We start from the raw sequence: 27,066 nt of genomic DNA on the forward strand, positions 1-27,066 counted from the left end.
ATTGTTTTACATTTTAATGTCTGGGGTAATGGAATTAACCAGCTTCTCGTTTTCGTTTCTGCATTCAATCTGTTGCATTTATGTTGTTGGAAATATATGAGGGAAAAGCTAAACTTGCATAGATATATACGCAGAGAGCAGAGGGGGCAGCTCACAGAGCCCGGAGAGACCAGCCGTACACTGAGAACCATGGGACTCGAAGAATGCAATGTAGGAGAAGAAGTGTCCTCCTCCCCCAAATAGAATCCAGTGTAACATTATGAAGTGTAATAATTATAATAATTACAAAGGCAGACGGGCAGTCATTCTTCTCCTCCAGCCAGGACCTGGGTGCTGGAGACTGTGATTATTCCCAGCCTGGGAGTGGGAGTAGGGGCCTGTTTTGCTGTGCCGAGTTTCAGATGCTGTGGAACCAGAGTTGCATTGGGAATCTCCTGGAACACACGAGACCTTTGTTTCAGCTCGGTCAGTTTTGTGTGAACAGGGTGCTTGCATAAAGAAAATCAGTGACAGCTTCTGACACTGCATCATGAGAGAGTGGACTGGTTTGCATAGTGACTGAAGATCTGGAAGTTTGCCCTTCAGAGGTGTTTCGGTAGAATCTAGCTGGTGATGACGTTCAGTAGTGTTACTGTTTGGAATTCATATCCGCTTTCAGTTCCCCATGTGTATGAATTCCCAATTTCACAGAAATCAGTTGCTGGGCTCAACCTTTCCTTTGCTTTTGGAAGTCTGTTAGAACGTGAGATTCTCAGGCTTGGGAGGAATGTTGTGGTCAGTAGAGTGGTAGTGGCGCCTCGACCTTGAAGTAGAAACTGTTGTGCCTTTATGCTACGGAACTGTTGTACGTGTTCCTTTTGTTTTTTCCGTGTCTTGGTTGGAAGCTGGGCTTTTGTGTGTTTTCTGGGGCATATCGGCCCACTGTTGCCCGTGCTGAAACACCATTAATTGCACCCACTTGTGCCGCCACCGCCACAAAATATGTATTCTGCCCTCTGTCGAGAAGAGGAGACTGAGGTTCAGAGAGGCTGGGCGGGCCATGCTGAGCCACATACACATGCTACAGTTGGGATCGCGGGCCACTGCCGTGTGCTCGGTCACACTGCCTCGTGGACATACCCACGTAGGAAGAGGCTGTCCATTCAGCGGAGCTCATATGTGATGTTGTGTGGAATATGTCAGCTAAATCCTAAAAACACTGGGTTCTTCTCCACTATTCAAATAGGGAAGCATAATGTCTCCTCTTCGGGGGCTGTGGGTGAAATAAGAGAACCGAGTTCTGTCCTGGTCCAAGATATCCACCCCACACCCATGGTCTCTTTCCTTTCCTTCCTTCCTATCAAGTGTCCGAGGCCTTCAAATAAAACCTGATTGTTCCTCACACATGCCCCCCGAGCTTCCTACTTACCACGGAGTCTTTTCTGTCGAGGTAATTAGCCTGGTTTTGCTTTCATAAAAGTGAGTCCTCCGGAAGCAAGGTTGAAGAGCTCTTGCTAACCTGATTCAAGCGGAGCGTTCAGAAGCGGAAAAGGTATTTTCCCTTAAAAATATTGTGTGATTTCTCCTCTCACCTAATCTGTAAATTGTAATAGAAATTAACACAGGTCCATAACCCTGTGTCTGCAATTCCAGAACCGAAAAAGATGAAAACCAAAAGTTTTCCTATAACTCATTTTGGCAGAACGCAGTGAGTCTTGAACTCTTTGGAGGCAAAATTTGACTCAGACTGCCAGGAGGCCTTTAGCAGACTTGGCTCTTGTCCTCAGTGTGGCTTTTCCTGTGTCTTTGTGGATGCGTAAGTGTGTTTCACTCCGGACTGCTGTCCTCAGCCCGGCTAGGGGTTAGGTAATAACCAGTGTGCTGTGTCCTCTTTCTAAAATTCACAGATTTGGAATTGTGATACCCATTTCCTTCAAGGGCTTTGGTTGAGACATTTCGGAACTCTGCTGAATTGGTCACAGTTATGAAATTCCCTAAGCTTTATAGGTCCAGATACGGATTTCTTTTTTTTTAAAAGATTTTGTTCATTTATTAGACAGAGACAGCAAGAGAAGGAACACAAGCAGGGGGAGTGGGAGAGGGAAAAGCAGGCTTCCCACTGAGCAGGGAGCCCCATGCGGGCCTCGATCCCAGGACCCTGGGATCATGACCTGAGCTGAAGGCATATGCTTGATGACTGAGCCACCCGTGCGCCCCAGGTCCAGACAGAGATTTGCTGGTGCTCTACCCTGGACCCCAGTCTGCCCTTCCTGAGCAGTTCGTTTTGATGACTCGTCTGGGTTCCCATACTAGAAACTCCACCATCTGCACGCCCTTCTCTCAGTCTAAGGCTGCCCGGAGAGTAAGTCCGCAGTCCAGCCCCATTCGCTGCCCCACCACCGCTCTCCAAGTTAAGGGCCTGTGACTGCTTCCTGGCTCCTGGCCCAGCTGACCTCCTCTGGTCTCTACCCGCCCTGGGCTATCTTGGCACGCCTGCTCTTCGAGTTTTCTTTAGAGAGGAAGCACACATCTCCGACCTCTCCGTGGCCTGTGCTGACTCCATGGCCTTCACGGGGCCCACAGGCTAAGGCTAAGCCTGGCGTCTAAGCTGTTCCCTTACAGGCCCTGCTTTGAACTCTCCCGTCCTCTCCCCTGATGGCCAGCCCCAGACCTTCTGGCCATGCCCATTAGCAGTCTGGTGCCCGGCCTGTGGGGTTCCTGCTGCATGTGTGCTCCTCTCCCCCGCTCTGTTAATGCCTCTTTCTCCTGCTTGGTTCTGCTGAAGAGATTTCCTCCAGGCAGCCTTCCTGGACTGCTGCCCTGTGTCCGGGCCAGGCCTCTCAGTTTTCAGACTTGTCTCCATAAACTGCACTTCTGTACCTCTCTTCTCCGTGCTTGTTACGGCCACCTGATGGAAGAGAACCATTAGAACCAATTCTTGTGAAGCCGCATGCAAGCAGGGCCACGTCCCTCTTGGGCCCAGCACCCTGTATAAGTCCTGCGGTCAGCAAATACTTAAATTTTCTGGATTTATCTGTTTTGTTCTACCAGACTGTGAGTTTCTTAAGGGCCAGGAAAGGGTTGGTCTTTCAGTTCCGTGGCACAGTTCCTGTCACATGCGGAGCTCTGAGTGCAGGGCGGGTGTTTCTGTCACCGGGCTCACGTGAGTACTGTGAAAGCCCACATCTCCTCTGCACAGTCTTCAGGGCAGGGAGCAGATGTTGCTGTGTGCTGCTGCTTGGGAAGAAGCTCTTTTACACGAATAGCCCTGTGTCTCAGAAAGCCGGCTTGGTGGTCATGTGGCGTGCACCGACCCCCTCCTCTGGCCGTTAGGGCCAGCTGGGTGGCGTCACACCAGGCACGCACACCCACCTGCATTTAACCCTCACGGGGACCCCAGCAAGCGCAGGCAAAAAGAGGAGGTGCTGGGGAATTAGCCTAGTGCCTACGGTCCCATGGCCGGGACAAATACAGGTGGCAGTGCCTGGTCCCAGGGATTGTGTGGAAGCACGGAGTGAGGAGGAAACCAGGAACCACGCGCTGGAGGAGCCAGGATTCCCCAGGGTGGGGGGCTTGGCTGAGCGTGTGGAGGACGGGAACTCACCGGGAGGAAAGGAACGCAGGACCCTGGCTCTCCCTACAGCTCGTGCGGTGAGCTGGGGACACCGTGAGTGGTAGGAGCTGTGCTACCCCAGTTCTCATACTTTTCACTTGGACATCTGCCGGAGAACTCCATGTCTGGAGCTGGGGACCAGTGTTCGGATCCCGGGTCTGCCCCTTCACAGCTGGGCGGTGTGACGGCAGGGCTGAGGCGCTCACCTGCCATGTTTTTCTCATGAATAAAACAAGGGTGATGTTCTTGTTTGTGCGGTGACCTGGCTAAAATGCTTCATGGGGTATCACCAAGGCGATGGATGGTGGTGTAGGATTAATTCTTTTCCCACCTAGTGTGCTCAGTTGGCATTTAGAAGGTCCCTAAGTCAGGGACCCCATGCCAAGGGTTGCTTATGGACTTCAGATGCCGCTGAAATGTACCTCTGAGGGCTTGTGCTTGGCAAAAGATGCCATGTGTAATTTTTTATGGTGAAGATGGGTAACATTCAAGATCTGCAGTTGATCAGAAAGTGTCTGGGCCTTGCCACCAGCGGCCCACTGAGACCATGTCCCTGCGCTCCACGGAGTATTGTTGTGGGACAGTTGGTGGCCTGGCTGTGCCATCAGACTGCCACAGTACCGTCCTCCAGCTGAACCTTTCCCAAGAGGCACTTGCTTGGAGGCCTGAACACAGCATGAGACGTTCTTATGCGGTTCTTTTTTCACATCAGCATGCTAATAAATATCATATGTTTGGTGGAATTTGGCCTAAGGTTTGCTCTCTCATAACTGCTTGGTAGTAGAGCTGTGGGCGACGTGGCTGTAGCCACCCCAGGAAACTACCCAGGGGGCTGCCCACCTCAGACAGGGTATAATCTGCGGGACCTGTTGCAAAATGAAAATGCAGAACCCCTTGTTCAAGAGTTATTAAGAATGTCGAGACTGTGACAGCAGAGCATTAGACCCAGCATGAAACCCTTGTAGGCACAGAGCCATTGATCACACAGGAAATGATTGGCCTGCCCCCAACCTGACAATTACTGAGCCATCTAGGTGACACCCGTCCCTCCCCAGCCTGCAGGCTCATCCTCCCGGGAGACTTGCAAAAATTAAATGAGGAACGTCCCCCATCAACAGATAAATAGACAAACATGAGGTATATGTACGGTGGAATATTATTTGGCCATAAAATAAATAACGAAATCTTGCCATTTGCAACGTGGATAGACCTAGAGAGTCTGATGCTTAAGGGAAGACAGAGAAAGACAAATAGCACATGCTTTCACTTACATATGGAATCTAAAAAACAAACAAAAAGACTCGTAGACATAGAGGAACTTGTGGTTGCTAGAGGAGGGGGCGAGGAAGGAGGCGAATGGAACCAAGAGAAGCGTATGATGTCCGCTTCCAGCCCGGGTCCGAGAGGGGACGCGGAGCACAGGCGGTGTGGCGGGAGGGCACGTGGCTACTGTCCTCCGCGTGCTGAGTACTGAGTAACGTGAAGCACCGTCGCATCGGTGCGCTGTAGCCCTGAAACTAACGTAACATTGCATGTCAACCAGGATAATAACGGGAACATTAAGTTTAAAAAGGCTCCCTCCACCATCAGGGCCAGTGAGTGTCCGTTCTTGTTTCTGCAGGGGGCGGAAGCTGACACCGGAGGGTACTGGGTAAGCAGGTGCTCACAGGGACCGATGGAAAGGGAACCAGATCCTTCCTGGCACTGCATGCCTCATGTGGCCTGTGTGTCTGCCACCCAGACCTGCTGGGAGACCCGGAGGCCTTCAGAGGGAAGGGTGTGGGCAGGGCGCCATCTGCTTGTCGGCAGGTTGGGGGTGATGGCGTGAAGAGCCCCCTGAATCCTCTTGCCCTCATCCCTCGGAGAATCTGGAGAGAGAGCCACACCTGTGCTCTCAGTGCAGCGGTTACAGGTGCTTACGATGCCCTGGAAATACGGTGGCTCCAAACTGAGACGCACCATCCGCGTGAGAAGGACCCTGGGTTTCAAAGGCCTAGCAAGAAAAAAGAATGCAGAATGTCCCAATGATTTGTGTACTGATTATGTGTTGAAATAACATTTGCATATGTTGGGTTAAACAAACAGTCATAGAATTAGTTTTACCTCTTGCTTTTGACCGTGGCTGCTGGAGAATGTTTCATTACAGTTGAGTCGCACGTGCTGTTGTAGACTGGGAGGGTGCACGGGGTAAGTACCCACCTCACACGCATACACAGGCATTGTCTGCTCTGCACACACCCCTTGCTCACTCTGAGGCCAGCCCTGGAGTAGGGGATGAAGCTGGGGGAGTGGGTGAGGAGATGCACAGAGCTCCCCGGCTAGGGGTGTAGAATTTGCTCTTTGAGCACTGGGGGGCTGCTGAGTGCTTTCTAGCAGTGTGGGTGACATGTTCAGGGTGTGTTTGGGGACAGTTCGTTGGGGGAAGGAGGTAGAGCAGGCAAAAAATGGATGCAGGACAGGAAATCAGGAGAGTAGTTAGACTGTTGCTGTCCCCTTGATTTAAAATCAAGCAAGCCGATCTGGATTGATTCAGTGCTTTCTCGTGAGGCTGAGGAAGAACCCACGAATGCATCGTGCTCCCTTTGCCAAGGCTGAATGACTAAGGTGAACAGTTGCCTTGTGGCAACTAGATGTACCTTCTGCCTTTGCTAGTCCAGATGAGGCCCTAATTCTCCCCCTGGGTCCAAGCTTGGCCCTTGGCGTGGCTCTAGGTGGTTGTCCTCTCAATCATGTCCTTTTCTCCCTGGAAGCGCACTGCCCCATCAGGCACATTCCCAGAAGGAGTGGGGTGAAGTGGGATTTGACAGATAGCGGCCCCAAAAGCCCCTGGACAAAAGAAGTCTTTAAACCTTATCTGAACACCAGCTTTTTGTGAAAATAATTAGGATGTTGAGGGTTTTTCTTTTTCTTTTCTTTCTTTTTTTTTTTTTTTAATTACCTTTCTGGAAGGTTACTGTTTTGTGTAAAAGAAAACACCTGCTGCTTCTCAAGCCATTTCAAAGCACGCCTGTGGTTTAGAAGTACAGAAATCCGAGTGGGGTGTGAAGCATTTGCAGGCAGGCTGTTCGCGGGCTGGGAAAAGCTGGTTGGGCTGTGTCTCTAGCGCTCTGAGGCCTTGGGCTGCCTGCAGGTGCCGGGGGACAGGGCGGCGGTGACGAGCCGCGGCCATCTGCTCCTCTGGAGGGTAGATGTAAGTTTAGAGGATGGACCGTTTTCTTTTTGCTGGAGCTTGAAATCCAGATACCTGCAGGACCCAGGGTAGTCCTAGTGTCTTTCACCTTGAACCACCATTGAAAAAGCATCAGTAATTGATTTCTAATTGCCCCCATTGTTCTGAGAACAAGAGACCACCCTCATGTCCAAAGCTGTCTTATGATCGTGCTCCGGGAAATCTGTTCCTCCACCTGAAGCACATCATAGTTCTGGTTCGATGGGCTTGCTTTCTTCAACTGCGTCTAACCCGTGTTGTTTCTGCAGGGAGAACCTTCCCGACACATCCGTACTTCTCTGCCCAGCTCGGGGCGGGGCAGCTGTCTCTCTACAACATCCTGAAGGCCTACTCGCTTCTCGACCAGGAAGTAGGATACTGCCAAGGTCTCAGCTTTGTAGCAGGCATTTTGCTGCTTCACATGGGTGAGGAAGAGGCATTTACCATGCTCAAGTTTCTGATGTTTGAAATGGGACTGCGGAAACAGTATCGGCCGGACATGATTATTTTACAGGTAGAGAGCATTCCTTGTGTATTTGCTAGAGACAAAGGCCAGAAATGTTTTGGATCCCTTTCCAGGTCTCTCTGAGACAATTTCCCCACCCTCCGCTTTCTTTGCTGAGCACTTAGCTCTGTGCTAGGCGTGACGGCAAGCTTTTCATACTGCACTTACCACCCCGGTAACCCTCAGGAAGACACTATGAAGCAGCTCAATGTACAGATGGGAAGACTCACCTTAACTCAGTTTACCCGACTAGCAAGTGGCTGAGCTGGGGTTTCAGCCCAGGCCTGTCTGACTGCAGGACCCTCCCTTTATCCTTCGTCAAACCATCCTCAGATGATCTAATTCTTAACTCACTGTATCTGTCACTTCCTTTGCCTGGCATCCCCCCTCATTCCACCTTAGCCCTTGTCACCCAGGGTTCAGCTCAAATATCAGATCCTGGGAGAGGCTCCTTCTGACCATCCTGATGTTACGCCCATCCCCCTCCCCGCCCCCTTCCACCCAGGCACGCATCTCATGTAACTTGTCTCGTTTCTGTTGGCGTAGAACACTGTCTGAAATCACCTTGTTCCCTTATTCATTTACCTGATCGCTCTCCAACTTTCCTAAGTATATCTCCTAAGAAGGCAGGGATCTAACCTATCTTGGAGCTGCCTCCCTAGTTCCTAGAGCAGTGCCTGAGCTGAAGGAGGCACCCAGTGCGTATCTGTTGAACAAACAGTGGTAGGTCGGAGCAAAGGAAATCCAAAGGGCATTGTGTGCCTAACACTGTGACTGCCTCTGTCAGAGGTGGGAGCACTCCGGACCCCGCTCTGGGAATATTTCTAAATGTGAGATCCCACGTACACACATTCCTCTACCAGCAGGCTACTCTGATTTCAGAGCCTTAGTATTTTTCTTAAGAAAGGACTCATTAGGTCCAAGGACTCTTTGAGAGGACCAAACTGGATGGTTGAAAATCCTTTTACCTCCATCTGTGAATATGAACCTCCCCATGAACACAAATCTCATCAAAGGAAGCCACTTCATTACCTAAAGGATGTGGAGCCCCTACCACTTCCCACAGACCCTGTCAGTTCTTTCGATGTTCTCCCCATTAGCTTTGATATAGGTGCACCTGCCATAGGAGAGAGTGGAATTTTCAATTTAATTTAGTTCTTTAACACACGACTCTTGTGGGGTTTAGGTAATACAGCTGGTGCTTATGGGCCCCTGGAAATAGCTTTGTTTTGTTTTGTTTTTGCCCGTTTGCATGGTATGTGTCCAACCTGTAGCACCTCAGTGGGGCTCGGACCCTCTCTACATGGTAGTGCCTTGGACTCAGGCCATCAGACTGCTGAGCCCCAGGCTGACTGTAGGAGCCCTGCACGCTGTGGGACCCATTGTGGGCTTCCCTCTAGGACCGGAACACAATCTAGAGAGGGGACCCTTTAGAAGTTATCTTCTCCATCTTGAGAAAAACAGTTGTGTTCTTCTTTTAAATTGCCCAGGATCTGTATATTCCATATGTTACAAACCTAAGGAAGTCACACCTGTCCTGCCTGTTGAGTAATTTCAAGGGAGTCTAGAACGAATTTACTAAGTGAATGGGTCTAATGCGGTCCTTCCACAGAATCATCCTATGCCCCCACTTCTCTCTCACATTTTGAATTCCCCCGGGTGTGAGTTTTGCTAGGAGTGTGTATTTTATAAAAGAATATGTGAAGTGTTCCCACAAGACAGGTCTTTAGATTCTAGTAGCCAAGGAACACAGGGGGCAGTAGAAGGAAAGGAAGCAGTAGGAGAAGACTGGGCGTGCGTGTTCTGGGCTCCTCCTGGCTGGGGCCTCCTGTGCACAAGGCCTTCCGCAGGTGCTCCTTGGGTAAGTGAGCAGTCGACAGTGGTTATCACAATCCAAGCAGAATATCTCTCAGTGTAAGAATTCTCCACGGCCTGTGAGTGGGACACGTAACTGAGCCCAGCAGCAGGCACCTGGTTCTGAGCCCCGCGTGTGCGTGTGTCCCCGCAGATCCAGATGTACCAGCTCTCGAGGCTTCTTCACGATTACCACAGAGACCTCTACAACCACCTTGAGGAGCATGAGATTGGGCCCAGCCTCTACGCCGCCCCCTGGTTTCTCACCGTGTTTGCCTCCCAGTTCCCACTGGGATTTGTAGCCAGAGTCTTTGGTAAGTGTGTGTCTGTCCGTTTGCCTGAACCAGCTTTCTCCTGGCAGGTGGGAAACACGTATTCTGGTTCCCTGCCAAGCCTCCGCGCTTCTAGAGCTGTGTGCTCAGCAAGAACAGGGTGGCGGTCGACACTCAAGAGTCTAGTCGGCACTGGGTTTGTGAACTTCACAACCGGCCTCACCTCTTGTGCTCGCCGGGCTTGCCTGGGCACCATTGTCTGGTGGAGTTCTGCCCCGATCCCTCACCAGGTTCTCCCCAGAGCAGACATCTTTAAAGACGTGGCCAGGGGACCCCGTGCATGTCTTCCAAGCACGTGCCTCTCGTGACTCGTCTCCTCCCCCTCTCTGACCCGAGTCACTGCACTGATGGCTCGCTCCTTCAGACTTTTCAACAGGGGACTTCTGGGCTCCTGTTCTTTCTCGATTCCCTTTGCACTCCTCCTGTTTCTCTTCTTCCTGCCCTTGGCTCTTCATTTCCTCTGCCAGGTCACTCTTCAAGAACCACCCCCCCATGCTGATGTCTCACGGGTACACCCTCACAGACCCCTCCATCTTCCCAGACGCCTCACCTCTTCCACGTGGGGGCCCCACTGCAACCACAGGCGGCTCACATTTCACACCATCTCCTACTTTCTTGATTTACTTTTGGAGAAGATTATCTCCGTCAGAGTTAAGCAGGTGTTCACGGGCAGAGTCTCAGGGGCCTTGAGATGGCGGGGGGTGGGGGGGTGCGGGGAGCACGTGCACTGAGAGCCGAGCGACGCTGGGAGCATGGGCAGTTCTTGCACTGTGGGTTTTCCCTGCTTCAGAGTGAAAGAATCGTTTTGACAATTCAGGTGGTTTTTTTTTTTAACTTTTTTTTTTTAACTTTGGAGGTTATTAGAGAATTAATAATCATCACCCATCAAGTGTTTTCAAGTGTCATTAATGTTCATTTACTTGATAACTTAAACATCTGTAATCTTCTCATCCTTTTTTAGATTTGCTTCTGGAATTAGAGAACATCTCAAGGGGGGAGGGTGTGCCACGCACTATTGGGAGAGCTCTCCTTTGGCATGCTTGGGAAAGACAGCTTTGTAGATCCAAATTCTAGAAATCCTGAAATTTCCTTTTTAACAAAGGTGGGCACTGAATTGATCTTTGCATCTCTTTCCTTCAGAGTACGAGATTTTTATTCTTATTCTTATCCACAAGAACTTCTAAAGAATGTCCCATTGAGCTTTACTAGAAGAATCCATGTTCTTAAAATATTCACAGCCCCCACCCCCTTTTGCACAACTTCCTCCCCAAACTGATTCTTACTTTCTGTCCCTAAATCTCTTCTGGTTTAATAAATCATTAGTGAGATTTCATGAAGGGTTTATACCAGGGTTTAAAAAGAAGATAATGGTGCCTGGGTGGCCTATCCGGTTAAGCATCTGCCTTCAGCTCAGGTCCTAATCCCAGCCCCCTGGGATGGAGCCCTGTGCTGGGCTCCCTGTTCAGTTGGGAGTCTACTTACCCACTCCCTCTGCCCCTCCCCCTGCTTGTGCGTGCTCTCACACGCGTGTGCACGTGCGCACACTCGCTCGCTCTCTCTCTCAAGTAAATAAAATCTTAAAAAAAAAATTATAAATAAAAAGAAGATAATTAAAAACAACAACAAAAAAGCCTGAAAATTGTCTGCTTAGTTTACTAACGGAAGAGTCACCAAAATCATAAGATCTCTAGCTGTAGGCTGAAGTCTTTCTTAGCAAAAATGTCTGTGGTTTTTGTTTTGTTCTTACTCTAGAAATTAAAAAGAAAATCATTAGTCCACTTTTTCTCCTGATTTTTTACTGTATTTTTCAAAACCTGGGTACCAGGAGTGAAGACTGAAAGAGGTGGGGGGAAAGAAGTTGGAGTTAAAGATTCGAAAATAGCTCAAGCATCGAATTACAGCATCTGTGAGAAAAAATTCGGCAAAGATTCCGATGGGAGGGCAAGTACTGAGGGCTTACCGCCTGGGCCCTCAGCTGCTGCCTTGCAGGGAGCTCTGGGGACCCCTGGGGACCCCAGGGCCACAGAACTCTGGGAGAGAGCCTGTCCTTGCCTAAGTCAGAGAAGTCAGAGGCATAAACTCTGCTTTGGAGTCGACAGCCCTCCTGTTAGAGACTATGTGCTGCTCTAAAGTGCATTCTGACGACTTCATAAATTAAAAGCTAAAGCCGGCAAGAGCAGGATATTTATATTACGTAATCGGTGGTGAGTCTTGGAGGCACTCCTACGTTTCGGATAAAGACGCCAGTGTGTGGAAGCTCTGGGGTCCCACAGACCCCTGCTGTGCTCAGCGGTCTGTGTCCAGCTGGCTGAGGCTCCTCAGATGGTAGGCAGGAAGTGCACTCAGCGCAGCACTGTGTGTGATGTCATTTTGCAAGAACTGTTGGTTTTTGTTTTGGTTTTTTGATTTGGGTTTTTTCTTTTTTTTGTTGTTTTTGTTTTGTTTTTCTTTTTGCACATCTGTTCCATCTACAGTATGTAAAACCAAACCATCTTAAGAGCAGGTTCTGTGGGAAGGTTTTTTAAAAACCACTTCTGCATTTAGCAGTGGTGACTTGAACTTTGTTTGTTTAGCTTCATGATGGTGGATAGCTTAGTTTTAAATCCCTAAACCTACCATTCGTACACTAGTCCATTTTGGCCTGAAGCCCATTTCATTGTAAGCCTTTTGGCCTGAATAAACCCTAAAAACAAATGGACCTTTGTCAGCTGTTTACATTTCATATGGTGGTGCAGGATTCTCAGCTTGCAGACAGCACAGCTCCTATATTACTGAACAGGTTAGTTGGCATGAAGTACGTTCTCCTTGGAGGACACCAGCCCACGATGGGTGTGCCCTAACCTTCCCGTGGTGATCACTGTCAGCCCTCCCAAGGGGGTGTCCCAGAATGTACAACAGCCTCCTCCTGCGTGTTTCTAGTTCCGGTAGAGCGGGGTCCTGGGAGAGATGCTTGCTCTCTTCACCTTCAGATCACACCTACCTTTGGGGGAAAACATCATCTGAAAAATAGGACCTGGCTTGCTCCTGCCAGAGGTGGCGGCTGTGGTCTGAGGCTCCTGGTGTTAGAGGGTGTGCTGCTGAGCAGCTGAGGGAGGAGGCGGAGGGCAGAAAGGAAGGGTTTGGCAGAAAACACAGAAGCCACCTGTAATATAGGGAAGGATTCAGAGAGGCTTAAGACTAAAATAGACTTAGGAAAACAAGATGGTTTAAAGGGCCAGGAAAAAAGGGCTCCCCCGGGGAACACGCTCCAATGGCCGGGAAGTGAGATTGGGCACGATCCGTTTGTGCTGCGGGCCTGCTGCAGATCGGCCGTCATCCTGCATGTCCCTCCCACCTGGTCCTGGAGGGAAGGGGGTGCTCTCACACCCAGAGCACCCCAGCCTCCCAGGAGAGAGTTAGGAGAGCGCTTGCCCTTGACAGCAGCAAAGGTGTCTGGAAAAGAGGGTGCAGGGTAAGTTTGCTTTATTGCCCCCCTTTCCCCCCCAGGAATACAGCACCTTTAGGTCACAGGCACCTTTAGGTCATGGGCGTTTCCGACAGAGTTCCGATAGGTTAACACAATAACAGAACAATAGGGCTGCTGAAGCGTCTTCAAAGGAAAGTGGTTATTTGCATTGTTCTCAGCAAATAATTTGCAAAAGTGGCTGAGTCAGCTGAATTTCAGGTTCCCTTTACTTCCTGCCTGATAAAACCCTTGGCCTGTTTCTGGGTGGCTTGCAGCTGGAGGGAAGGGAAGTTGGCTGCAGTGCCGGGGGGCACGGCCTCTGGGGGCCCGGGGGCGGCTCCGGCAGTCCACTGTCTCGTGCAGGGATCTTCGGGTGCCGGCAATGAGCTCACTTTTCCACGGAGGCTCTTTTGTTTAATTTCCAGAACATAAAGGTATAAGGATTAGAAGATGGACAAAAATGAAAATAATTGAGTTGGGGCACTGAATTTATAGGTAGCATTTTTCTCTACAATCCTTTAAAAGTTATTTAAGTTTTTAAATTTCCATAGGGAGAAAAAGGTATCCATAGTTTAAGGGTTACAGATAGTGCCTCCAAGGCGAGTCAGATCAATTGAGTAGTCCCAGCCTCCAAGCAAAACTTTGGCAGACAGGAGGGTGGGTGGTGGGGGGTCCTTCCTTTAACCCTTCAGGCACGGTCCATTATCGAGCACCCAAATGAAGTCCTTATTTGAGGCCTTCCCAGGCTGACAAGCTCCTGGGGCTGGGCTCCCACAGCAGGGCTCCTGCGGCCTGCTGGCCGGCCTGCCCTCAGGAGGGTGGGCATCTGGAGTGGGCCTCCAGGAGCGCTGGGTGAGCATCTTGGGCTGGCAACAGGCCCCTGGGAGTCTGCGGGTGGGAGTCAGTGTCCTCTCACCTGGGAAGGCTCTTCTCTGTCTAAGGCTAAGTAGCCTTGGCAAGGTCAGGCTCACGGGTCTCATTGACATCATCCCTTTACCTGGGCACTGACCTCCTCAGATCAAAGGGAACAGAAAGCCTTGGGTGACCCTTTCTGTGCTCTGGGTAAATCAGGATGCTGATGTCTGGACAGAGGAGAGCCCTTGGTGATCCAGCCCTAAGCGGTGCCATACCGAGCCCAAGCTCTTGCCTTCTCCTGCTCTTCAGGCTCCCAGACATGGTGTGCGGCTTCCACACACCCTTGGGCATTCACACCTTCTTTTCCTCCTCCTTCCTGACTCCTGACCTCGCAAGCTTCTGTGGGTTCTTCAAGATTGGGTTTGGCAGCCACCTTTCCTTAGAATGTTTTCATCCCTCTTGCTCTCCTGACAACAGGGCCTAACTCTCCCAAACCAACAGATTTTGGGGTCTCTGCAGTTTTTTCTTTGAGCTTTTTGTTCATGGCTCAATCTCCAGTGCCCAGTACAAAGCCTGGCATGTAGTAGATGCTCAGTGAATGCCTGCTGACTTAAATGAGAGGAACTTCTCAGCAGATAGAAGAGCGCTCTTAAGGCCCTGGGAATAGCATCAGGAAAGAGCATTTGTATTGTTAAATGCAGACACACCCAATGAGACAAATACATCCAGGGCTATATTTTCAAAGAGTGGTTAAAAACAACAACAACAACAAAACACCTTTCTCAGCTTTTTTGTTTTCTTCATGCAGCCCAGTCAGAGTTTAGAATGCTAGGGAGCACTCCACTAAGCAGATTTGTTCTAAAAACCAAGATCCTGGGGCACCCGGGTGGGTCAGTTGGGGAAGCGACTGCCTTCGACTCAGGTCATGATCCCAGAGTCCTAGGATCGAGTCCTGCATCAGGCTCCCAGCTCCATGAGGAGTCTGCTTCTCCCTCTGACCTTCCTTCTCATGCTCTCTCACTCTGTCTCTCTCTCAAATAAATAAAATCTTTTTAAAAAAAATAAAAATATAAAATAAAAACCAAGATCCTGGGATGCTTGGGTGGCTCAGTCAGTGAAGCGTTTGACTCTTGATTTCAACTCAGGTCATGATCTCAGGGTTGTGAGATCGAGCCCAGGTTTGGCTCCATGCTGGGTGTGGAGCCTGCTTGAGTAAGATTCTCTCTCCCTTTGCCCCCCACCCAACTCCCTCTCTAAAACAACAACAACAAAACCATGAGTAAAATTTGGAGGTCCCAGTTGTCTGCCTTAAGAGACTGTGGCTATGGGTTGCATGTTTGTGCTCATAAAACTTACCCGATAATTACTTCTCTAACTTGGCTTAAACGAGGCACTATTCCCAGTGGATCTACTGAAAGGAAGCTTTGCTATCTAAACCACAGAAGCTTCAAGTTTGTTTTATTTGGGGAAATATTTCTTTTTAAAAACACATCTCAGGTATGGTGCTGAGACCTTCTGTATTTTCTGTAGTGATGACTTATGTGGTTAAACTGGTGTATTTCATGAAGCAGACGTTTCACAAAAATATTCTTCAGTGGACTGTCTGATATCCATAGTACTTCCCCCCGAGGTCTCAGATTTCAAAGATACGACCAGTTCTCTAATTGGTCTCCCCAGCCTCTGTAGCCACACCCAAGGAGGAGGCCGCTGTCCTCCACGCTTCGCGGGGCCGTCCGCGCCATGAGCACTTGTGATGTTTGGGGAAACAGTGTGGCCCTGAGCTCTGTGAGAGAGACCAGTGACACGCACCCTGGCACAGGGACTGCCGGTGTGGCCGAGGCCTTGGGGAAGGTCAGGGCATCCCAGGGCTGACCTAGCCGGCCAGGGGTGCCCAGGACCTGCTCTGTGCGCTCTTGCACAAATCACTCCAATGCGGACACCTTCCCCTTCCCTGTGGGCAGCAGCTTCCAGCCTTTCCTGTTTCTTTGTGGAACCACCTAGAGAAGCCCACTGCCGGGGGGTTCTTCCTCTCACCTGCTTTTGTTTTCCAGGACCTGATGACCCGGAGGACCACTTCTCTGTCTCTCGCCTTACCCTACAGCCCCTCCCTCCCATATTGACAGTTGCCTCTAGTTAGATCCATGCCCTCATTTTTAAAAGTATGTCTTCCTCTTGTATTTTTAATTCCAGTTGTTAGGTTACTTGCCTGAATTTAGTCATCAAACAATTAGTTGCTAGGGCTGTGCTCTGGCCCCGGGATGATCTCTTTTTCAAGTGGCTTCAGCTCTGTGAGGAAGGGGGCGCTGGGGCGAGGCCGGCTGCTCACCCCGTGGCCTGGGCCGCTGGCCCTCCCTCTTACCACGTCACAGTCCATGTAGGGGTTGCTAACATTGGCCAACTGTTCTAAGAAAAAACTATGGCAAGAACTAGAAAATAACTGACAGGGTTCTTTGAATTTTTCTGAAGGAAGATGGTTTTCACTCCATTGTTATGCTAAAATCCAGCGTGCGGGCAAGTATTTAATAATGTACTTTTGCAACTCTGCAGATGGTTTATGGATTTTAGCAGTCTTTTAATTCCTTATTTCAAAAAGAGATGCTTTTTTTTTTAACTTAATTTCTGATGCTGTGTATCTAAACATCTTCCAGTTTTACTCACAAAAATGTGTTATGTAACTCCTTTAAAACCCTAGAGCATCTCTAGAAAAACAGTGTAATAAAAAGTTTTCTCTTTTGAAGCTTTTTTGAATTTAACATATTTTAGAACAATAACAAAAAAGATTTATCTGAACCTGTGACAAAAATCTTAGCAGTACATTTATCTGTATTTCTTTTATTATTTGCAATATTGTTTTGACAACCTTATCTGAAATATCAGGCACTTAAAAAGGAAATAAAGTCCACAATTTGGGTTCACGTTTCCCACCATCCTGCTCTGACGTGTGAACAAGAAAACGCAATGTTACTTCATCAGAAACTGGTCTGGTTTAACTTTTCTGCATTTCTGTGTTTTCCCAGATATGATCTTTCTTCAGGGATCAGAGGTCATATTTAAAGTGGCTTTAAGTCTGTTGGGAAGCCATAAGCCCTTGATTCTGCAACATGAAAACCTAGAAACCATAGTTGACTTTATAAAAAACACCCTTCCCAACCTGGGCTTGGTGCAAATGGAAAAGACCATCAGTCAGGTACGCTTCAGTCCAACCTTCCAAAGGCGTATGCCATCCTGAATTTGGAGAGCTTAACTTTCTTTCTCTCGAGGCCTGTCTCCTACCACTTGGTCCTGTGGGCAGCACCCTGTGTGTTGCCGGGCAGGTAGGAAGCACATGGCCAAGTACGTGGTCAGTGACTGAGCGCGTGTACAAGTGCGCGTGCGTTGGGAATGTGATGGGGCTCTGCCACGTGCAGACAAGGGGGCAGCGGTCAGGGCTGAGAACCAGCCCAGGCTATGGGCAGCTGCTTATAGTCAAGGGGCTTCACTCCTGGTTGTTCTTCTGAAACACACGTGCACAATCAGGCCGGCCCTACAGTGGGAGAGCTTTGATTTTTTTTTTTTTCAGCTGCGTGGGAGTATTTGGGATTTTCTAAAAATAACCTTTTGATAGAAAAATCATGATAGTATATATTCTAGGAGTTTGTTCCATGATATATGTGTGTGTGTGTTTTCAGTTCCACATCTGTGGCTTGAGCACCTCTGGTTTCTGTAGCCAGTAGGACCATTCCTCTCAAACGTTAGGGGCGAGGGTGGGTTAAGCCAGAATTACAACTAGGTCAGTTGTTCAGTGGTCTGGGTTAGGGGTGATTTTGACTCTGTGTAAAGAAGAACCTTCTAGTACGTTTGCTGGCTCCGAAGGACTGGGCTATTTAGCAGGGGTGGATCACTGCTGTAAGCGTCCAGGGGCTGGATGGCTCAGGATGCTCTGGCAGGGATTTCTGCGTCAGGGCCAGCAATCAGGCCTCACCTGCTCCCAGTGCAACGAAAACAGAGCATAGAGCAGTCAAATAAAAACAAGTTGTGAAACAAAGCTGTTTTTTAAGCACGTCCTTACTCGGAGGACTTCTTATGGTCCAAGAGGAGTCTGGTGACTCCTGTGGACTGCACCCAGACGCGGTGTTTCTAATTTTATTTGCCGCCTCTCCTGTGGTGTGGCGCATAGAGAAAGAAGCAGGTGTGGCCTGGGGTGGGGAGCTGCTGTGAGCCCCGGGGGACTCTGGATCTCTGCTCGTCTCCTACACCTGTGCTGCCAAAGGGCACTGCTTTGCACTTTGGTTTTTCATGAATCCAATGTGTCTCTCGGTATTTAGCTTCCCTGGCATGTTTCTCTCAATGTGAATAGCTTTGGCTTATTCAGGCCCTACTTCCTGCCAGGTTCTGTGTGAATCTACATATGCACATGATCTCATTTCGTCATGACCATGGTTCTGACAGGATAGGTGGTTTTAACCCATGAGGCCCGTAGGGCACAAAGAGGCAGGCTCACTGGCCCTTGGTTTCCCTGCTGTTGAGGGGGTGGTGACCTTGAAGCTTTGCAGCACCACGGTGCGCCGCGGGATCATTTAATTACAGAGGCTTTTCTGTATTTTACCTATATGTTAACTGAATTCTCTGTCCTTTTGATTCTTAAATGTTTGGCATTTATGTGCACCGATTGCCTTTACAGCTCTCATGGCGTAAACCTATGTGCTCCGGCTGCAGGGGCAGACAGAGCACCGTGGTTACCTCAAGGCCGTGCCCAGGGAGGGCCCCCCCTGGCTCTCAGGCAGGCAGGCAGGCTCAGCAAACATTCAGTTTACCTCCTAGATACTGAGCCCCAGAAAAGAATCCTGTTTTCTCCTCCCTTTTCTGTAAAGAATACTTACTCAAAGTATCAGGGTCTATTTAATTGTTGGAGGACTAGAAATGGACACGACATGGAGAGAGTAGAATTTTGTGTGTGTGTGCACCTGATTTGTTTCAGGCAGCCGTCTTGAACTTGGGGTCCTTTATTCCATGGACCGCTTAATAGCCCGGGATGTGTGTTATAATCCCCGTTTTTATAGGCAGGAAGCTGGGCATGGAGAGGGTAACATGCTCAACACTCTGTTTGCAGTGGCAGAGCCAAGAATGGGATGGGTCTCTGACAGCAGAGACCATCTTGTGTAGAAGACGAGCATGGAACCCAGTAATTCCAAGTGTGGTAAGAGCCACAGTGGTGCTCGTGCAAGGGCGCGTGGGAGCCAGGCTGGTGGGGTGAGCGCTGCTGACTGGGAGTTGGGAGAGATGAGTTCAAGTGGGCCCAAGAAGTGAGCTAAGAGCAGGGGTCAGCACCCATTTTCTGCAGTGGGCCAGATAGTAAGTCATTCAGGCTTTGGGGGCCGGAAGGTCTCTTGTAGTCACTCCACTCTGCCTTTGCAGCACAAAGATAATATACACATGGATGGAGTGACTGTTGTTTCAATAAAACTTTATTTGTAGTAACATGCAGTGGGACAGATTCAGTCCATAGGTGGTGCTTTGCTGATTCCTGATCACAGGCATGGGAGTGAGAGTTGAGGGAAATCCAAGATGCCTCTGCCTTGAACTTGGAAGGGAAGGGTGGTTGTGGATTGGGAGCAGCAGTGTGGGGAATGCAGAATCTACATTTCGGGGCCCAGGTTTACATCCTGCCAAGAGTCTTGATGGGAAGCCCAGCTCTCCGCCCTCTTGCCCTCCCATGCGTTCCGTGCTCGCTGCCCCCTCCCACCTAGAGGGTGCCCTAGTTTCAAGTCCCACTCAGAGATTAGGCCTGAGGGACAGTGCGACTCCTTGGTAGCCTGAGAGGGCCCCCAGGCTCAGCTCTTGGAGGTCCACAGGGTGCAAGTGACAGACGCATTCATTGTACCCGTCAGAGCAGCTGTCATGTATGTGAGTGGGTGGCAGCCTGATGGTCCTCTGGGGTAGTTCTGGCTCATTTCGTTCGATGCTCTTTCTGCAGATAGCCTCAGCTCCAGCAGTGGGACACAGCATGCAGCCGGGATGGGAGGGAGGGGGCGAAGGACGGGGCTCTGCGGTTTGGCTCGATGGGCAGGCTGGGAGCGATGGGCAGGCTGGGAGCGATGGGCAGGCTGGGAGCGGCCACAGCAGGGCGGGTCCAGAGTTGACGGAGCCCAAGGCAGAAGGAGAAGGGTCTCTGAAGTCTGTGGCAGGTCCTCTGTTTAACTGTCAGTTGAGTATGAGCCATAAAAATCCTCTGACCCAACAAGGGGGAAACCTTGGGAAGACACAGAAACAGAGAAGGAGGTCAGATTGTCTGTTTGCCTCGGGGAGTGCTGTCTGCCTCTGCCAGTTCATTTCAGTGTTAAGGAAAAAAATCCAAGTTGAAGGGGGACTTTGGGAGACAGAGCAAAGAGTTCTGGGGGCTGTGTTCACAGTGTGGCCCCAGGCCTGCACCTGTCATTGTACTCTGTAGGAACTTGCCAGAAATGCAGAATCTGGGGCCTCGCCCCAGACCTGCTGAGTCAGAATCTGCATTTTAACAAGATCCCCAGGGGATTCACACACACTGGAACATTTGAAAAGCTCTGCTGTGGGCAGCTTCACTGAACACACTAGACAATTCCCTGTTCTAGTTGAGCTTGTAGAATAGAAACCAGAATCTTAACAAGGTTCCTTTGTTCCGGAGCCGCTCCTCAGAATCACAGCGTTGAGACGGCCTCGTCTGCGCCGGGAGGAGCCCTCGCAGCTCGGGCAGTTTGCTCAGCTGACAACGAGGACTTTCTTCAAAGGCCAGTCAGTGCCATACCAAAAGTGGTGGGTACAGTGAGGAGGGATATTTTACCACTGATATTGTTTAGAATTGCCCGCATGTGGTGATAATAAAGAACAGACCAGTTTTTAGTTGGGTTTCTTATTTTTAAATTCACTACAGGCACTGTAGCCCCTCGTGGCCAATCCCTGGGCCCCCGCTCCTTTCTCCAGCCCTGGCAATGCCACCGAGACGGACAGACCTGGGGGCAGGGCCTGGAGGCTGGGAAGGTGGAAAGTTTGTGGCCAGTTCTGCAGGCGTCAGGGTTAACGGCTTCATTATACAGAGTGTGCACAGACTGCAAAGAGGAACCCACTGTGTCTCCAGGAGCAAACGAGCCAAGAACATAAACAGACGATTCACTAAAGAGGAGATCCATCTAGTAAACAAATATCTGGGAAAATATTTACCTTCATGCATAATTTAAATAACATACAGTGCTCTACCTGCTAGACTAACAAAATGAAACATACTAAGGTCGGTACCAGGCGCCAGGGGTAGACTGTGCCTGGCACATCAGTGTGTTGTTGTCGATGGCATTGTGCATTGATTATTCCCATTTGGGAGGCAACTTGGCGATGTGTATCACAAGCCAGTAAAATATTCATGGCCTTTGACTCAGTAATCCCCTTTCTTGGAATGTATCCTTAGGAAATAATCCAAAATATGGGAAAAGCATATGTGCAAGGATGTTTAGCGTTGTCATTTATAACTACAGAAACTTTATACGTAACTAGATACCCAGCACTGGACAAATGGATTAACGGGGTTATGACACGTCGAGTAGGTAGAACAAAGAAGCCACTTGTAATTACGGTCATGAAGAATATAGAGCAACTCAAAAAAGCCTCATTTGAGGACCTGGGCTCTGCCTTCCCAACCAGCCAGAGTGCCATGCTTTGGGATCAATTCTAGAGCATATCTGCAAAACGCAGGGCTCAAAGTATTTCAGCCACCAGGAGATAATGATGCAATTAAGCAGGATGACCCAGGGTGGTTCCTGGAAATTAATGGGTCCCTGAAAGAGTGTACAGCTCTGGGCATAGCTGAGAGCCATTAACCTTAGCATAGCATCAATCTGCATGAGGGGCCACAGGTTTTGTTCCCAGGTTTTCCACATTAGTAGCTCATTTAAAACTAAATCTCAGTAGAAAGAGAGAAGGAACTGTACATTTATTCTGCAGCCTAATTATACACCAGTGCCACGGCAGTCTCGGTTTTAATGTTTGCGGTTTTTGCCCCGTTTGAGCTGTTCAGAGGTTCCGTGATGTGGCATCCTTTGTAATTTTGCTGAAGCGTAAGGTTGAACGTGAGGGTTTCATGACAGTCACATGGAAGCAGCTTCCTTAGCTAAAGGAGCACCTGCTCCCCCCTGCCAGGCATGTGCTGGGAACTCCCACGAGTTGCCTCACGGAATTCCCACAGTGATGCTGGAGGTGGGTGCTCTCACCTCCGTGTCTGGGGCCAGGAGCCGAGGCCAGGAGAAGTCATGTAACTTGCTCAAGGTCATTCAGGGCATCACCAGGGGAGCCCTGATTTGAGGGCTGAGTCCGTGTTCTTGGCTGAACTGCAGCAAGAGTAAGGCCTGCTGACCTCGAGGTCACTCGGAGGGACAACAGAGGATTGCCTATCAACACGGCAAGCTTGCACACACACCCACACCGCGAATACAATACATAGTAGTTCGGGGCATAGAATGACTTTTGTGCCTAATTGGTCTTGTGCATTGAATTCCGTTGAAAAGCAGGAAGCTGAAAAATTAATCTCCAAGCAGAGAAGATTGTTAGGAATGGTGAGAAAGTAAACATAGTTTTTGAGTATTGATTTCAGGGAAGATAGGGTTCATCCGTGTTTGAGTGCTAACAGGGCGCCGTCGGGGAATGCGAGCTTTCCATTGATTCGCCCTACACTGGAATTTCTTTCTTAAAGAAGGCAGTGAAGAGTTCCTTTGTGCTCTTGTAAGGCCTAACCTCGTCTTCCAAGTGTGTGATCTGGGACGCTGGCCTTGTTTCCACCGAGCCAGCATGACCGGACGCCCAGACCCACACGCAGAGCCTCCCTGGGACTTGACTCGGGCGCTCAGAGCCCCAGCCCGCAGGGCGATCCCACAGAAGCAGCTGCAGGAGAGAGGCCGCAGCCGCTCCTGACCCCTGTGCAGCTCCCACCCCGCTCCCTCAGAGAAAGTCCAAACATGAACGACTCACTTGGGCACCTCAGGGCTGTTTTTCACACGGGTGGTTTCTCGATCACTGTTACTATTATGGGCAGGAAGGCATTGTTTCATGTTCACTCATCTGCGTGGGCGACATTTGGGTTTTGGCTCATTTCTGCATATCTTATGTGCAAAGGAGGGTTTTTTAGTAAACAGTTCCATTACTTAGCTGTTCTTGTAACTCTAAAAACCCTGTGAACTATAATTAAACTTTGACTCGGTGACTGGGCAAATAGGGCTATGATTCTTCTGTTTTGTTTTGTTTTGTTTTTTTCCTCCCTCTTTGACCAAAGCTGATGTGTCTAACACAATAGAATTTTCAGAGAAAAAGGAAATCTGTGCTGAAATAGGAACTAAAAATAAATTTTTGAAAAAAGCCTTTAAAAAAAAAAAAAACAGTAAGGTTTGGGCCTTTGGAAAATGAGTTATCCGAGACCCATACCTATTGGTACCTTGGGTTTATGTCTCAGTGCTTCTTTTGTTTTTTCTTCCCAAGTAGAATTGTTACCTTTTCAATGCAGGGAGTTTTCCTTGTTTCTCACTGACAGTACCAGGCCCGGAGTAGGTGTGTGGGGGATGTTTGGTGACAGGGCGGCACACGCGCATGTGGGATTTGTCTCATTCTCGGGGCCTGACGGCTTGTCTGTACGTAACAGGTGTCTGAGATGGATATCGCCAAACAGTTACAAGCCTACGAAGTCGAGTACCACGTGCTTCAAGAAGAACTTATCGATTCCTCTCCTCTCAGTGACAACCAAAGAATGGACAAATTAGAGAAGACCAACAGCAGCTTGCGCAAACAGAACCTTGACCTCCTGGAACAACTGCAGGTAGAGCATATTTAGAAAGCCTCTTCCTGAGCCCTGAGCGTGGCGTAGATCATTAGCGCACCAAAGCACCAGCGGGCTGGGTTTTCCAATGACCGTGGGACCTCTCCCCCCGCCCCCCGGTCTGTTTATAGTTGGGATCAAAGGTAGCCCAGGAGAATTGGTCCTTTTTATTAGGGAGCAGACAGATTATCCTTTGCTGAGGTCAGACAGTCCTGGAGCTTTCTGAGAGGCTGTCTCTGCACTTAACCCTTTTAGGAGGGAGGCCCGGCGGTGAACTGGGGTCCAGGATGCCGAGGGTTCGCTGAATGCCAGCAATTGTGCTTTGAGAAATAACCAGAAAATCAAAGGCTTGGGCTTCTGTGAGCGAAACCAGCTAGGTCCATGGAGGGACATTAAGAGAGGGGAGTAACGCAGAGATCTACCTAACAAAACAAACCAGAGCATGTGGTCACGACTCGAGAGTCCTTACTGCAAATACAAAAGTTTACTTCATGAGGGACGCAGTTCTCCCCTCTAGAAGCTTCCATCTTAACATGGATGAATGTGGGTGAGGACATGTGGTAGAAAGGCAAACAGACCATGTGTACCGAAGGGTGAGATGGGGTAAGCCTGGGGATGTAGTCCAGAAACCCAGCTCCCACCAGATCCAGTGTTGTCTCCACACTGTCATGCTGGGCAGACCTCTGACCTGCCCTGTCCCGATTGCTGCTTCTGTGTGACACACAGTCCCTGACGGCTTAGCACAGCTCCTTTACCGATCACATCGAATAACATAATGGTACAGTCTACTTTCTTAATGCCATGAATGGGTGGTAATGCTATTAATGTCAAGGAATTGTTTGGAGGGATTTAAAAAAAAAACTTTATTTGCTGCAAAGACAAATACATATTTGTCCCCAAAGCATGTATTTTATGGTGTTCCTGGGCTGACCTTAGAATAAGCCTTCCATCCCCACCTAAGCCTCTTAGTTTTCTCCATAGAAAGTTGCCACTTTGCAGACATAGGCTTGGCAGTGAGATGAGAAAGGCCAGCATTGAGAGCTTAATAAATCAACCCTAGTCCGAAATGCATTCCTCCCAGCAGGGACTTATCCCAGGAGACCTAGTGGCTATTTACTGTAGAGGAACAAAGAAAAACGCTTTCCCTGCCCAGTGCTAACCACCAAGCACATTCTGAAATTTAGCTTCTTTTTTTCCCCTACAACTGAGATGTCCTAACTGGAAAGATGTTTGTGTACAGTGTCTCCAGGATGTCTTGGCTGTCCTCGAAGGGGAGGCTCACGGGGATAAAGAGCCTTATCTGGCCTGTAATGGTCTGCATGGGAGGTGGTAATTTTAAGTGGCTTCCAAACAAACTAGGTCTCTGAAATAGAATGTTAATAGGAACGTTTCTGACAAAGCTCGGACTAGCATTTGAAGCATTTGGCTCATGAAGGTAGGCAGGACGGAAATAGAAGATTCCATTTATTGGGCTAATGCCTGCGTGAATTTTTTTCCTCATGATAAAGGGTGCACGTAATTTCATGTTGCTTCTCTGACACTATACCCTTTTCATGATGAGAAAAGCTGTGCAAAGCTGCTCAGATCTCGAAATCCCTCAAGAAGGACTCCGGGTGGTAATTAGTCATGACGGACATCCTTCTGGCAGCGGTGTTTCACCCTCGGCTGTGCTCTGTGGAGGGATCATTCAAGGCTGCTGCTGTGCCAGCCCACCAGTATTGGGGACCCTTGCCTTGCCAGGTGCCAGGGCCACTGAGACTCAGACACTGCTGCTGTCCAAGACCTGGGACCGGGAGGACGCTGTGTCAGTTTGTAGGAGCTTGAAGATGGTTTTCCCAGTTCCCTCCGCGAGTCACGTGGACTTACTGTCTTGCAGCCACACTTATCTATGTTCTGTAAGATTCACACCTCCTTTTCTTTTTTTTTAAACAGTTTTCAGAGTCCAAAGATAGTGTTAACTATAATAGTTCTTGACCATAGATTTTTCTTTTTTTCCAAAGTATCAAAATTGACCTGTTTTCTATCTTTGTTCTGTTCCTGTTAGTTGCCAGAGAGACCAAGATCCCGTTTGTTTTCCTGTTAAACACTTAATGTTATCTAGCAGCTTGAGAGCAAAGGGTTCTCCCTGCTTTGTCCAGCAGCGCAAGATGATAGAAGACAATTGCATACACCCACCAAGTCGTGCCACATAATAACGGACATGCTTTTTTTATACTAAGCGTCTGTGAGTCATCAAGTGCCAGTGATCCAGGTGCTGCGGGAGACCAAACCCGTGTACAGGAGACGTGCTTTTCTCCATGAAGGCGCTTCCGTCTCATGGAGGAGAGTGACAGCCGTGCAGAACCGCTCACCTCGAAGCCGGGTGGCACGCGGGGATCCCGTGGGCCTCGAGAACGGGCGGTCCTTCGTGGGGGCGGTGGACCTGCCCCAGACCCCGGCCATGGGAAGGAGTGTGAGGTTCACAGAGCACCCCTTGCGAGTGTACACTTGGTGCGGCCGCCCCTGCCTGGCAGGCACGCCGACCTGGACGCGCAGTCCTTTCCTCCTTCTATTTTGGGCGCTCCAGCGGCACAGCCGGAGCTAGACTTTGAGTCGTGAGGCGCCTGTCTGGCACAAGTGTTGTCTTGTTCAAAAACCTGTTTCCCTTGTTTCGAAAATGAGAGAGAGAAAAAAAAAAATACAAGTACCGTTTTTCCCACCCCAAATTAGCGGGAACGTGTGCGGCAGGGCTGGGTTGGCGAGGTGGAGCGGCGGCTCCCCGACTCAGGGAGCTGAGCACCACAGGAGTCACTGTGCACCGACAACCCGGCCGGGAAGGCCTTGGGGACGGCTGCCTCTAAAGGTCGGACTGGCTGTGGCTTTCTCAGGAAACCCCGCAGCCTCCCTGGAGCCCACTGATTGCCTGGGAAGCCAGCCCTGGTAGCTGAGAACTAGGAGGGGCGGTTGCTAGAGAGTAGCCCCTGGAAGTTCTCTGTTGTGTGCAGCCATCGCGTGCTCGGTGCCCAGGATGTGGGCTGGGCGGGAGCGGGGACACCGCTTATCTCGGGGGCAGCGGTGGTGACCTGTCAGCAAGACATGCTGGGACGCCCAGACCCCGGATGCGGTGAGCCCCGCTGACCTTGAGGAGACTAGAAAGGATCCAGGAGGAGAGGGCTGGTACCGCTGGGGCCGCCCCATGGGAACCACTGGGCTCTCGGTCTGAAGTCAGTCTGTGCACACTAGTGTGTGTGGTTGTACTGATGGGCCGGGCTCTGCCGCAGTGGTCCACAAAGCTCCAGATCTCAGGGGCAGGGCCCAGCGGCAGTCCCTTTGTCCCTGAAGCTCCGCCCCTTGTTCCTGAAGCAGTCTTGGCCTGGATCAGCGCTGTCTTCCCTGTTGTCAGAGACGGGGTCCCTTTGCACTGTGAAGGTGCCAGCCCTCTCCAAGAGGCCACAGCAGGGAAGATGCTGGAGACTCTCAGACTGGCCCAG

At 49.9% G+C, this 27,066-nt stretch overlaps 1 protein-coding gene across 5 annotated transcripts in view; it reads left to right on the top strand.

Moving 5' to 3' along the window:
* TBC1D1 (TBC1 domain family member 1) overlaps positions 1 to 27,066 on the top strand; it is a 228,238-nt gene that overhangs the window by 200,448 nt on the left and 724 nt on the right. For 4 of the 5 annotated variants that reach the window (XM_032334069.1, XM_032334071.1, XM_032334070.1 and 1 more), the window contains 4 exons: positions 7,070 to 7,314; positions 9,314 to 9,473; positions 16,809 to 16,978; positions 23,423 to 23,596. In XM_032334069.1, coding sequence (XP_032189960.1) covers positions 7,070 to 7,314; positions 9,314 to 9,473; positions 16,809 to 16,978; positions 23,423 to 23,596 — 749 coding nt within the window. Of the gene's footprint in view, positions 1 to 7,069; positions 7,315 to 9,313; positions 9,474 to 16,808; positions 16,979 to 23,422; positions 23,597 to 27,066 lie in introns of those variants that run through there. The other variant, XM_032334073.1, reaches the window with a different exon arrangement.

Source organism: Mustela erminea, chromosome 2, assembly GCF_009829155.1.
Source record: "Mustela erminea isolate mMusErm1 chromosome 2, mMusErm1.Pri, whole genome shotgun sequence".
In the NCBI taxonomy this organism is placed as follows: Eukaryota; Metazoa; Chordata; class Mammalia; order Carnivora; family Mustelidae; genus Mustela; species Mustela erminea.